This window comes from Pundamilia nyererei, unplaced genomic scaffold (genome assembly GCF_000239375.1).
Source record: "Pundamilia nyererei isolate P.nyererei 1_Seehausen unplaced genomic scaffold, PunNye1.0 scaffold00064, whole genome shotgun sequence".
Classification (NCBI taxonomy): domain Eukaryota; kingdom Metazoa; phylum Chordata; class Actinopteri; order Cichliformes; family Cichlidae; genus Pundamilia; species Pundamilia nyererei.
The window spans coordinates 507,346-519,547 of NW_005187465.1; the positions used below are offsets into that span (position 1 = coordinate 507,346).

Below are 12,202 nucleotides of genomic sequence, written 5' to 3' on the forward strand. Positions count from 1 at the left end.
CTGACATTTCTTTGGAGGTGGAGGAACACCAAAGTAATTGCTTAAAGGAGCTTCTTCGACATCTTTAAAAGTTCTAAACAAATGTCTGTCCTCCTCCAGAAAATCTTATGTACGCAAACGCTGGTGCACCCCTGTTTATAGACATTACTTATTTCCAAAACAATGTCCCTCTTTGGGCTTTTATGCCCATGAAGGACTGCAATACAGTACTAGAAAAATATAGTGTCAGACAGATAAATAATTTAAATATATGAATACATAAATTCCAAAAATATAAATAATTATGAAATTATAGTATAATTAGTTTTATTGGGGGGGTTATATTGGTTGGGTCTGATTATTGGTGGTGAGGGGGTCATAACCCCCCTAACCCCCCTGGAAATTACGCCCCTGGTAGGAATACACTTTGGGGCCAGACTGTTTATACATTTAACAATTAATTTAAGAAAACAGAGATGAAACTCTCAAAACTAAGTATTATAATCTTTTAGAAATATTACAATGATGCCACCTAACAGGCTTTTTATCCATTATTTTGAAACAAAGGAATTGAATATAGTGCTAAGCGACTACAAGTTATTTCTGTCATCTTATCTAATATATGTATATATATATATTTTTTGTTTTTCTCAGCCTACTAATTCTGCCATCTAATTGTCCCTCACAGTTTCTTTTTTTTTCATGCCTTTGTCTTAATAATTTTTCATACAGTTTTTCTAACCCCAGATTGACAGTATTTCTCTCAGTACTAATGCATGGCGCTCCTCTGAGTTTGGCTGCATTGCCAATATCTCATCCGGCCTAACACGAGCTGCCTTTTTCGCTGGGGCTGCATTTTACATTTGCATGGCTTAATCAGGAGTAACCCGATCCCCTCCTCCCCCCTCAGCCACCATTGAAGCCATTGAAGCCATCGAGACGCATGATGAGGACGGAGAAGGTAAACCCCCACCCATCTCCCACCCCTCTCAGTATATCATCAGGTTCTCCTGGAGTAGGGGCCACCTGCCACTAACATTTTCATGTGCACAACAGCCCACAAAATAATTCCTCCACTCTTATAACTCTTTAATCTGGTAAGGCTGGCACTTTACTTTGCAGAGATTAGATTAAACAGAAAAACCAACTAGATGATTGGATTTAAACTTTTAGAAGAGATGGAACTTTATAAAGGACCGTGAGCTGGATTTTAACACAGTTGTGTGTAATGTAGACTCTTTTATCGCAGGGAAATACTGGCAGTGTTTGCTGGGTGGGGGGCTGGTGTGGTATCATGTTCATGTAACTCTTGAGTCAGTGCACTAAGGTTGGAAGGAACTGTTTCACACCCAATGCAGTATTCCTGTTCCTTGTGGACAGATGAAAAGACGTTGATAAGCATCCACAGTGACTGCAGCATACATTTGCATTTAGTAATTAGAAAGTGGGCAAGAAAGGGAAAAACACTACTTAAAAGAGAGGAATTACTTTTTAAGGGATATATATTCATAATAAATGAAAACACTGCAAAGTCAAGTGCTGCTAAGAGATGCATGACTAAAGCCCATTATTTTGGGTTTGGCTTGTAAATGGCCTCCATCTGGTACTAAAAAGTGTTGCATGCAGAAAAACAAGAAACGGCCCAGCACATCAACATGAAATATACACCCCTGTGTCTGAGTTCCTGAGGTAATCTTAACTCATGAACGAAGAGTGAGAGATTTACAGCTTTGTTTATCCGACACATTATTTGTGCACTTTAAACAAAACTAAAGTAGCAGGATGACTGACAAGGGACATTGTAGCAAGTGGTGTTCGTTTTATTGAGAAAAAAGGGCAAGATTACAAACCATTGACTGAAGTCACTTTCTCTACCATGCAGTTTATGACTGGATTATTTAAAAAAGAGGTATATCACAGCTTGAAGTAACAAACATGCAGACTTGTAGACTTTGTAGACCTTTTTTTAATCCTCTAGGTCTGTAGGCCTCGCAACTGGGTGGAAACTGCCTGACAACTACCAGTGAGTGTTTGCTGGTGTTTGCCTAAGGACCAGTAGCTGACTCAACGGTAACCACTGGTTGCTAGTGAAAAATGTCTATTCCCTGAATGGCTGACAAGTAGTTGCAGGAAGCTACTTGCTGTCGCTAGGTGACATTGGTTGCCAAGGTGTATACAGTGCTGCATAGAAAACCTTCTTTGTATTATACTGATTTTGCTGCGAGCTGACTGCTGCGGTTACATGTACTTTGCATGGAAGATGCTAAATTGTCTGCAAAGACTCACTTACTGCTGTAATGCAAACAGGAAACGTAGGCCGTTTGCTTACGAAAATTTACCTTTGGGAACATGTTGGGTTCAGCAGCAAAACACACTTTTAAGGCAAACACTTTTTGGTTTGCATTAAACCTTTTCTTTTCACTACTGCTTGGTGGTTAGTTAGCAAGTGTTTGCATGCAAGTGGCCACCTTCCATACAAACTACACACAACCCTGGCAATCTGATAGCAACCAAAGCAATTGCGCAATGGTTTTTCGTGCAGAGACCATCTTTGTGACTGATTTCATCTAGTGGCACCCACTCACCAGTCATGATTTTCCCTAGTAACCAGAGGTTGTCAGGGGGTTGCTGACCAGTCTCTAGGCCTGTGTGACTGAGGTCTAAGGAACATCAGTTGAGGGAAGGGCAGTTTAACTACAAGAAAGCAGCTGTCATGAGGAATGCTTGCCATGTCACTATTGTTAGTTGCAGAGATGAGTGATTAGTTTATATCAACAGCATGTGACCATGCGCACTTTAATAAAAAAGAGTATACTAATCCATTAATTAGGGACGATTGTGGCTCAAGAGTTGGCAGTTCGTCTTGTAATCGGAAGGTTGCCGGTTCGAGCCCCGGCTCGGACAGTCTCGGTCGTTGTGTCCTTGGGCAAGACACTTCACCCGTTGCCTACTGGTGGTGGTCAGAGGGCCCGGTGGCACCAGTGTCCGGCAGCCTCGCCTCTGTCAGTGCGCCCCAGGGCAGCTGTGGCTACAATATAGCTTAGCATCACCAGTGTGCGAATGACTGAATGTAGTATAAAGCACTTTGGGGTCCATAGGGACTAAGTAAAGCACTATACAAATACAAGCCATTTAATGAAATAAGCTCTGATTCCTAATACGACTCACATTCTGAATTTACACATCTTCATTAGTTATAATCCCTGCGAAATCACAGCAGCAGTTCATGTCTTGGGAGGGTATGTATCATATTAAGAACACTCTGGAACTGCGGAGTTACGTGAAGATCCTGATCCCTTTATTTGTGTTTTTCAGCTATCCGTGGGTTCTCCCCCCAGCACAAGATCACCAGCTTTGAGGAGGCTAAGGGCTTGGACCGCATCAATGAGCGTATGCCTCCTCGCAAAGATGGGGTGAACCATGTGGGTCACTCCATTGGAAAGATGAATATGTCAGAGGCAAACGGCACAGAAGACAACAGCAACATCCAGTGATGTGCTGTCTGAGCCTCAGAACTGCCGGTGGCTGCGCAGCAAGAACTTTGCTAAATCCTGAATTCAGGCCTCTGAACATAAAATAAAACAGGCCCTCAGATAGAAAATGAAATCTGCAGCAAATCTAAAATGGCAAAAAGGTCATTTCTTTCATGACACTATGTCATTGCACGGTTGGGGGAGGGGGGAGTTGGGTTCACGGCAAAGGGCAGGCATAAGGAGAGATGAGCAGGCTTCAGCTCGACTGAAAAAAAAAGTCAAGTGATTGAAAGTTGTGTCTGCCTGTTGTTCCCTTTCTCAATTCAATTACAGACTGAATTGTTGGGGGTTGTTTTGTTTTAAGCGCTGACACGTGTCTGCTCCTTCATCACAGGGCCTGACAGCAGACATAATTGCAGTATCCATGCCTCACAAATCATTTTAACTGTTTTATAAGGTGTTTATTATGAGTCACTCACAAATTCACTTGATGAGGAAAACGATCTTGTTTACCTACATGTTTTGCTAGTATTAGATCACACCACTTCATCAGAAAGAAAGAAAGAATAAAAAAGCAAAATGCGTACCTCTTCAAACCTGCAGTGCAATCTTACTGTTGAACTTTAATTTATTGATTTACCTTGTGGTAAGAAGCTGTTGTCCTGCATGGGAAAGAGGACAGGGTGCTTTGGCCCGGCCACCAAAGATCAAACTCCACTTTGCGTATGTCTCCGTAATCTCCAGCACTGCTCCTTTCCTCACCTTCCTCGCTGTCAGCCGTCTCCTAGCAAGACATAACTTGGAGGGGATGTGGGAAGAAAAGGGGGGGGGATGAAAGGAGCATTGTGAAATTTTTATTCCACCTCTTACTGTAGATATCCCAGTATCAAAAATTACATACAGTCCGAAAATGTCACACTACCCCAGAAGTTCAGAAAGTGCAACATTTGTAGGTGAATCTCAGAGGGTTTTATTTTATGTGCTTGTATCAGAGTTATTTACTTTCTCTTCACTGTCTGTTTACACATTTCACATGAGAAAAGGGCAAAAAATTATACAGTTACTTTTTGGGACATTTTACACCTGAGCTTTCTCTGCTGAAGGATGCTTAGTGTCACGGGTATTTCATCTCTTCTCCATCGCTATGACTGCCAACATTGTGGAATTAACACTAATTTCTGGACCTCAGAAGAAAAGTTTTTAAATTGTGGGACATACCCTGCTATCAGACGCCACCCAACATTTCTCACCTGCTTATTGCTAAAGATAAAATAGTTGGTGCAGTCAAATATGAAACCAGCGCCCTTTGAGTTTGCAAATTCAGTGAGATTTCATGCCACACACTGAACTGTATACCATGAAGAAATTCTGCAAATGTGTTGTTGAAAGCTTCTCTAAAAGCCACGCCATTGTGTCACTTAAAGCAAGCAGGCTTGGAGCTAAACTGAAACATATTGACATGATTTGCTTTGATGACGAATCCTGACCAGAATTTAGTTAATGGATATCAAATTGTTGGACATTAAATACATGAATCTGTTAATCTGTTTTTTCTAATTTAAGTAGAGTAGGGAAGCAGCCTGAGAAAACCTTTAATGGGATCTCAATGAAATGGATTCCCATGGCCAACAATAAGTAAGTAAGTAACTAAGTTTAAGCAGAAACACTTCAAAATCTGGGAGAGTCACACCCAACACCTACTATATTCATTTCTACAAATTCCTATCGTACATCAATATTTTTTCTACTTTATATTCCATCTTTCTATTTAATGATAAAGGTATGTGAATTAAGGATGAACAAAAAGTGATTTTTACACACAGCATCTATGGTATGGAACGCATCAATGCATGCAGTTAAGTTCCTAATTGTTATGTGAGATTATAATTGTGATCGTTGTGTTTCAAATAGTAAACTTAAATTTATTTATTTTGAAATTCTATTGTTAGTTTTATTTGTCTTGTTTTATACATTTTATAAATAGGCTTCCTTTAGTTGATTTGGTCCATATATTTTTTTTTCATTCTGTTATTAATTACCACTGCTTTTAATTTTATATTAGTTTTATTGTATGCAGAGATGCCCTTCTAAGGTGTTACGCATTGTGTTTTAAATTTTTTCTGTTGTACTGATGTACAGAACATGTTCAGTAGTGTGAATGAATATAATCTCAGTGAAAAGCAACTTTCAGGCTGCCAAAGCATGATAGCATGGTTTTCAGATGTAAATGAACTGGACACAAAGAAAATCATGTGTCACACTTACATTTAACAGGAAACATTGTACTCTGGTTATATTTACTGCAGATATTATTATTGTTACAATTTAGCTTATGGTTACTTTCCTTCCTCTGTTTCTGGGTCTTGTATGGTCTACATGCATATTTCAACAAACAAATATAATGGATTTTATCTTGCAGCATTTTTTTATTATTATTATCTATCAAAATATGTTTGGGCATTTGACCTCCTAAATAATACACACATTGTAAGCATGCCCTATGGGACAAATCACATTTTTTTACTCTTGAATAAAATATGCATGAACAAAATGTGTGATGTCATTTTTTTTACGTCTCAAACGTGGAAGTACATAAAAGTTTCATTAGGTATATCTGGAAGACAATTCATGCAGACTCCCCAAAAGTGGACAACAGAAGAGTGGAAAAATGTTGCGTAGTCAGATGAATCTCAATTTCTGCTGCAAAATGCAGATGGTAGGCTCAGAATTTGGCATGACCATGAAAACAAGGCTCAATCCTGCTGGTGATGCAGTGTTGTGGGGGATATTCTTTCCACACACTGGGCCCCTAAATATCAACTGAGCATCATTCATACACTAGCCTACCTGAGAATTGTTACTGACCATGTCCATACCTCGATAACCGTAATGTATTCACATCATAGATGTGCAGCCGACAAATCAGCAGGAACTGTGTGATCGTGTCATGTCAACATGGACCAAAATGAGGAATGTGTCAAGCACCTTGTTGAAATCTGTACAACATAAAATTAAAGCAGTTATGAAAGCAAGAAGAGGTCCAATCCTAAAGGCATACTTTATCACCATAACAGTAATTTACTGTTAAGATTTTCTGTAAAAACTTTAATTTTCCAGTTTAAGACTGTTATTTTACAGTGTACCCACTGTTATCTACATGTTTCTACTGAAAAAATATTACATTACTCTAGTGTAAAATAATATAAACTATAGAAACTATATAATACTATATCAAATATTTGGTTGCCATGTTGTCAAAAACAGCTCATTACTGTAAAATGTGTTAAAGTACAGTAAAGCTGTTCCAAATGTTAGGAAGATTCTGAGTATGCCTTTTTATGTCAATGCTCCAGAATGCTGAAGTCAATTTATTTATCTTTATGAACCAGATTTAAAAAAGTACTGTATGTACAGTAAAGTATTTGATTACGCTTCTTGACATTTAATTAAGTGTGCCTTATTTTATGCCATAAACAAAAGCAATCATGACAGTGAGCCATTGTCTCAGACTTAAAGACAATTATATGTAATTTTGTGTGTTGAGCCTTTTTTTTGTTCAGTACAACCTACAGTTCATTGTATGGTAATTTTAACACTTGAGCAAGTTTTAGTAAGTCCCATTTGTTAACCATGCCGGAGGGATTTTACTCAGAATGCAGATTAATCAAAAAGCTCGACTACCAGAAGTTATTTTTTTCAGAAGCTTTTCCTTGTGTGTGTGTGTATATATACACTTACATGTTTTTAAAGGCACATTTTAAACCTTATTACACCGGATATGACGCCACCACGGTCTCGCCCCCGTCGCTTGTCCATCACTGGACGGAGAGATCCCTTTAATTTGATAAGGTGGCTCTTTAAACGCCAATAAAACAGAAAAACAGTCAATTTCAAGACTCTCAGCTTAAATGATGGCGAAGCTGCAGGCCTGTTTGCAGCCTCACAACCACCGTTTGCTAGTCGGATAGAGAGGACTTTGAGTGACTGCAGGATTGCGCCTTGCTAACGTTACGCAGCTGCTGTCTGTAACCAAAGCTAGTCGGCTATCTAACGTTAGCTGAAGCGGCTCCGCTTTGCCATATGATATTGACGCTCAGTGTACAGGGACAAACCTGGGCAGACAGCGACTTGCTCCGCTAAATAGCCCAATACCGCTGACATGGACAAAGAAGAAGCAGACCGGCTGATAGAGAAGGCCAAGCTGTGTTTACGGTCAGGACGGAAAGATCGGGCGTTGCAGCTGCTATATGAGGCGCAGAACATTTACCCCAGCACCCGGGCCAGAGGTAAAATTAGCTGACGCGCATACTGCAGTCATGGCCAGATTATTTGCTAACCTCGTCCTAGGACTTCACTCATTCCAACCAACCAATAAACTGTAGTAAATATATATTTAGATGGATGGGTGGATGCACAGAACGGCTACTTTAGATTAGGACTCGCCACCTACCTTTGATATTTTTTATATATTGATATTTTTTATATATATTGAGGCATGCTGCTTTGGGGCTTCAAACTATGGGGCAGCGTTGTGTTTAGAAAAAAAATCTTTGAATATATATATATATATATATATATATATATATGCTGTCATAGATTACTTTAAGCTCATTGAACATAACGTGTACGACAGCCCATCTTGCAGCATTATGCATGATGCACAGGTAATGTCACCCTACTGGCATACAGATGAAAGAAAAGACCAAGATCAACAAGGTAAGAAACACTGTAAATCAAACACTGTGACCTTCAAGTTCTCCAATTAAAACTCTGTGGCAGATTTTGAAGGGATTCCACTAACAGCACCTTCATTTTTAAAACATCAATTTCAGCCGGAAAGATGGCCTTCCTTCCCCCTGGAGTCTTAGAGATAAATTACCTTACATGTACCTCTTAATTACATGGGTCATCTTCTTTCTTCCCTTTTTTCCCTTCATCTGGATTTTCAGCTGATTGTCAACTGTTGCTGCTGTTTTGTAGTGCTGATAGATGCCATACTGAGAAATGGAGGCGGTGCCGCTCCAGAAACAAACCACGTGCCCCCACCGACAGGATGGCGAGATGAGGACATTGGAACCAGTGAAACAAATAATGCAAGTGGTGACGAGAAGAAGAGCTACACCGAGGAGCAGCGCCAAGGGGTTCTCAGGTGACTGTTTACTATTTTAAACTTCTATATTCATTTCAATTGCCATCAATTGGTCTTATTTGCAAACGCACGTGAATTTAAGTAAATTGTTGCATTTCTGGTAAATAAAATCCTCCTTGGCTTACAACTGTTTACCTGGCAGGTGAAGTGTTCTCAAGTATGATTACTCAGTCAGAAAACAGAACATTTCCAATACCAAAAATCTTGTCCCTTTGCAGCGAGATCCTGCATATTTTCATTTTGAAATCTATAGAGATTCCTGGTAACAGAGCTCTTGTTTATTTTTACCAAAAGTATTCATGCAGCTATTCACACCTATGGGCAATTTAGAATCACCAGTTAACCTAACCCCCCTAACTGCATGTCTTTGGGCTTTGTGAGGAAGCCGGAATACTCGGAGAAAACCTACGCAAACATGGGGAGTACATGCAGACTTCGAGCAGAAAGGCCCCTGCCAGATGTTGGATTTAAACCCATGACTTTATTACTGTGAAGCAACAGTCTAACCACTGTACCGCCATTCTGCCTGCCATAGGGTGAGAGGACTCAGTCACCCATTCCAATAATTGAATTCAGGTGTTCCAGTTACTTCCATTGCCATAAGTGTATAAAATCAAACACTCATGCATGAAGACCACTACTCGAAACATTTATTTAAAAATGTTTTTTTTTCTCGGTGAATCCCATCATGATACCATGATAGGATGCCACCTGTGCAACAACCCCAGTCATGAAATTTCCTCCTTACTAAATATTCAGCAGTCAGCTGTGTGACTGTGAATGACAGCTAATCAGCCACGAAGTGGAAGAACACTTAGGGACCATGTAACGTGAGGCGAAGAGTCCTCAAAGGTCTACAACTATTTGTTGAGTCGATCACTAAAGACATCCAAACTTCTTGTGGCCTTGAGATTAGCTCAATAACAATGTGCGGAGAGCTTCATGGAATGAGTTTCCATGGAAACAGCTGCATCTAGGCATTACATCACCAAGCTCAATGCATAGTGTCAGATGCAGTGACATAATGCACGCTGCCATTGGACTCTAGAGCAGTGGAGATGCGTTCACTGGAGTGACAAATTGCACTTCTTCTTTTGGCAATCCAAAAGACAAGTCTGGGCTTGGGGATTGCCAGAAATCCTTAGTTTCAGTCAAAGGAACTGTTAACACTTCAGTATTCCAACACATTCTGGAAAATTTCATGCTCCCAGCTTTGTGGGAACAGTTTTGGCATGACCCCTCCCTGTTCCACCATGACTGTGCACAAAGCAAGATCCATAAAGACGTGGATGAACAAGTTTGTTTTGGAAGAACTTGACTGGCTTGGACAGAGTGCTGGCCTCAACCCGTTAGAACACGTCTGGGATGAATTAGAGTGAAGACTTTGAGCCAGGCCTTCTCGTCCAACATCAGTGTCTGACCTCACAAATGTGCTTCTAGAAGAATGGTCAAAAATTCCCTTAAACACTCATAAACCTTCCCGGAAGAGTTGAAGATATTGCAAAGGGTGTGCCTACAACATATTAAGTTTTATGGATTAAGAATAGTTTTTCACTCTAGTTCATAAGCGTGTGAAGGCAGAGAAGCAAATACTTTTGGCAATATAGTGTATTTTCCTTCTAAAACTCTATGGAGATTCCCAGTAACATGGAGATTCTTAGTTATATGCTCCTCATCAAAGCTTAACCATGCGCTATTGATTGGTGTCCATCCTACAAAACAATGCTTTGTTGGCAAAACATGCCTCTTGACTAAGTATTATGTTTTACTCAAAACGGAACAGATATGCAGTAACAGAAAGAAGTGGTCCAAATTTTTCTCCCCTTTTGTAGGATAAAGAATTGTAAGGACTTTTATGAGATTCTCGGTGTGCACAAAAGTGCCAGCGATGAAGATTTGAAGAAGGCCTACAGGAAGTTGGCCCTGAAATTTCACCCTGACAAGAACTTTGCTCCGGGAGCCACAGATGCTTTCAAAGGTACGAGCTTTGGCGATAAAAAAGCAAAACGAGCTTTTATTGCCCACTTCATTGTATTCTACCAAATGCAGAAATTTATGAAAGCTCACCAAAGTCAGAGGTTGTGGTCCGCTCAGCAGCTGAAACCTCGTGCAGGTAGTGTCTCATTTCAAATGGATTTTATCAGGGCTTTAAGTTTTTGCAGCTTTTAAATGTTGTTTTGGTATTTCTTTAGGCAGTTTGTATTCATTTTTGACTGTGAGGTGCAGAGGGAGAGACATGAGACACACTGCAGATATTGATCCAAAGATGAACATTAAAGTCAAATGTTTTTTGTAGTTCTTTGCATGAGAATCAGCACCGATTTTGTTCACTATTAAGCCTCTATGGCCAATTAGTACAGGAGCTGCTTATTTGCATCCGCTGCCTTGCTCTTTTCCCAGCTCTGTTGCTGCTTATGTTTTTTTGCTTTGGACTTCATCCCCTTTCTCCCTACAGCAATAGGTAATGCATATGCAGTGCTGAGCAATCCAGAGAAGAGGCGGCAGTATGATCAGTATGGAGATCAGTCTGCAAGTATGAACGCACCCCAGCAATCCACCCACAGTCGGCACGGACACTACCGCAGCTTCCACAGGGACTTCGAGGCCGACATTTCCCCCGAGGAGCTCTTCAACATGTTCTTCGGAGGAAGGTTTCCCACAGGTATGATGGGAGGAAGGTAACTGAAAAGGTCACTATTCCAGGTGGCTTTTAGTGGGCAATTTGTAATAAATTTGCAATTTAAATATTTCCAATAGAGCTTCCAACAAATGAAAACGCAGTGAGCAGCAGTATTAGTATTTATGGTTCATTTTGACCGCTATATTTTAGGTATATTACATGCTTTTTTTTATGTTTAAGTGCAGATTCAATAGCACTGTGTTTCTCTACAGGAAATATCCACGTGTACACCAACCAGGGAGCCTCCTACTCTCAGTTTTATCAGCCTCGTCGTCGACGTGCTCATGAAAGGCGCGAGGAGGTGGTGGAGGAAAATCAGAGTCAGGTCAGTGACTCACTAAGCATGAGGAGAAATCCCTGTTAAACAGCCTCAATATTATGTTGTTGTCGTCTTTAATTCTTTGATCATGAGTCTACAGAAAAGCACTGAAAGGTTCTGGAATTCCTTTTTAACATGACTGTATCCCTTAAGCGATTGTTTCTGCTCTTATTCCAAAGACGTAGAAATACCACGCTGGCATGAGTGCGGCGTAATCATTGCAGCCTACATACAGTATTGCATGCTTTGTAAACTGCACTGATTTCTATCTTCCCACAGAACACCTTCACAGCTCTTCTGCAGCTTCTCCCCGTGTTGGTGCTAATCCTCATATCAGTGTTTACTCAGATGATGGCCACTAACCCACCCTACAGTCTCTTCTATAAGCCGTGAGTCTGTTCGACAACATATGGGTCTCACTACTGTGATTTTTTTTTTTTTAGCCATCCTAAGGGTTCTGACATGCTTGACGCTGTAAATCCACTGAATTAATTTGGTTTGGTTTTGGTTTCAGAGCCATGGGGCTAGTGGTGTCCAGGGAAACGCAGCACATGGGTGTACCATACTATGTAGACAAGGGTTTTGAGAAGGAATACCGTGGC

At 40.4% G+C, this 12,202-nt stretch overlaps 2 protein-coding genes across 3 annotated transcripts in view; both read left to right on the forward strand.

Annotated features, from left to right (window-relative positions):
• Positions 1 to 6,003, forward strand: part of ppp3ca (protein phosphatase 3, catalytic subunit, alpha isozyme) — a 31,051-nt gene extending 25,048 nt beyond the window's left edge. The window contains exons 13-14 of one of the 2 annotated variants that reach the window (XM_005735399.1): positions 890 to 940; positions 3,295 to 6,003. In XM_005735399.1, the coding sequence (XP_005735456.1) occupies positions 890 to 940; positions 3,295 to 3,473 (230 nt within the window). In that variant the 3' untranslated portion in view covers positions 3,474 to 6,003. The remainder of the gene's footprint in view (positions 1 to 889; positions 941 to 3,294) is intronic. The other variant, XM_005735400.2, reaches the window with a different exon arrangement.
• Positions 6,004 to 7,237: 1,234 nt separating this feature from the next.
• The window catches only part of dnajc18 (DnaJ (Hsp40) homolog, subfamily C, member 18), a 7,491-nt gene continuing 2,526 nt past the window's right edge, over positions 7,238 to 12,202 (forward strand). Inside the window, exons 1-7 of the mRNA XM_013911427.1 lie at positions 7,238 to 7,738; positions 8,433 to 8,601; positions 10,434 to 10,579; positions 11,057 to 11,263; positions 11,494 to 11,606; positions 11,880 to 11,989; positions 12,115 to 12,200. Of these exons, the coding sequence (XP_013766881.1) occupies positions 7,612 to 7,738; positions 8,433 to 8,601; positions 10,434 to 10,579; positions 11,057 to 11,263; positions 11,494 to 11,606; positions 11,880 to 11,989; positions 12,115 to 12,200 (958 nt within the window). The 5' untranslated portion in view covers positions 7,238 to 7,611. The remainder of the gene's footprint in view (positions 7,739 to 8,432; positions 8,602 to 10,433; positions 10,580 to 11,056; positions 11,264 to 11,493; positions 11,607 to 11,879; positions 11,990 to 12,114; positions 12,201 to 12,202) is intronic.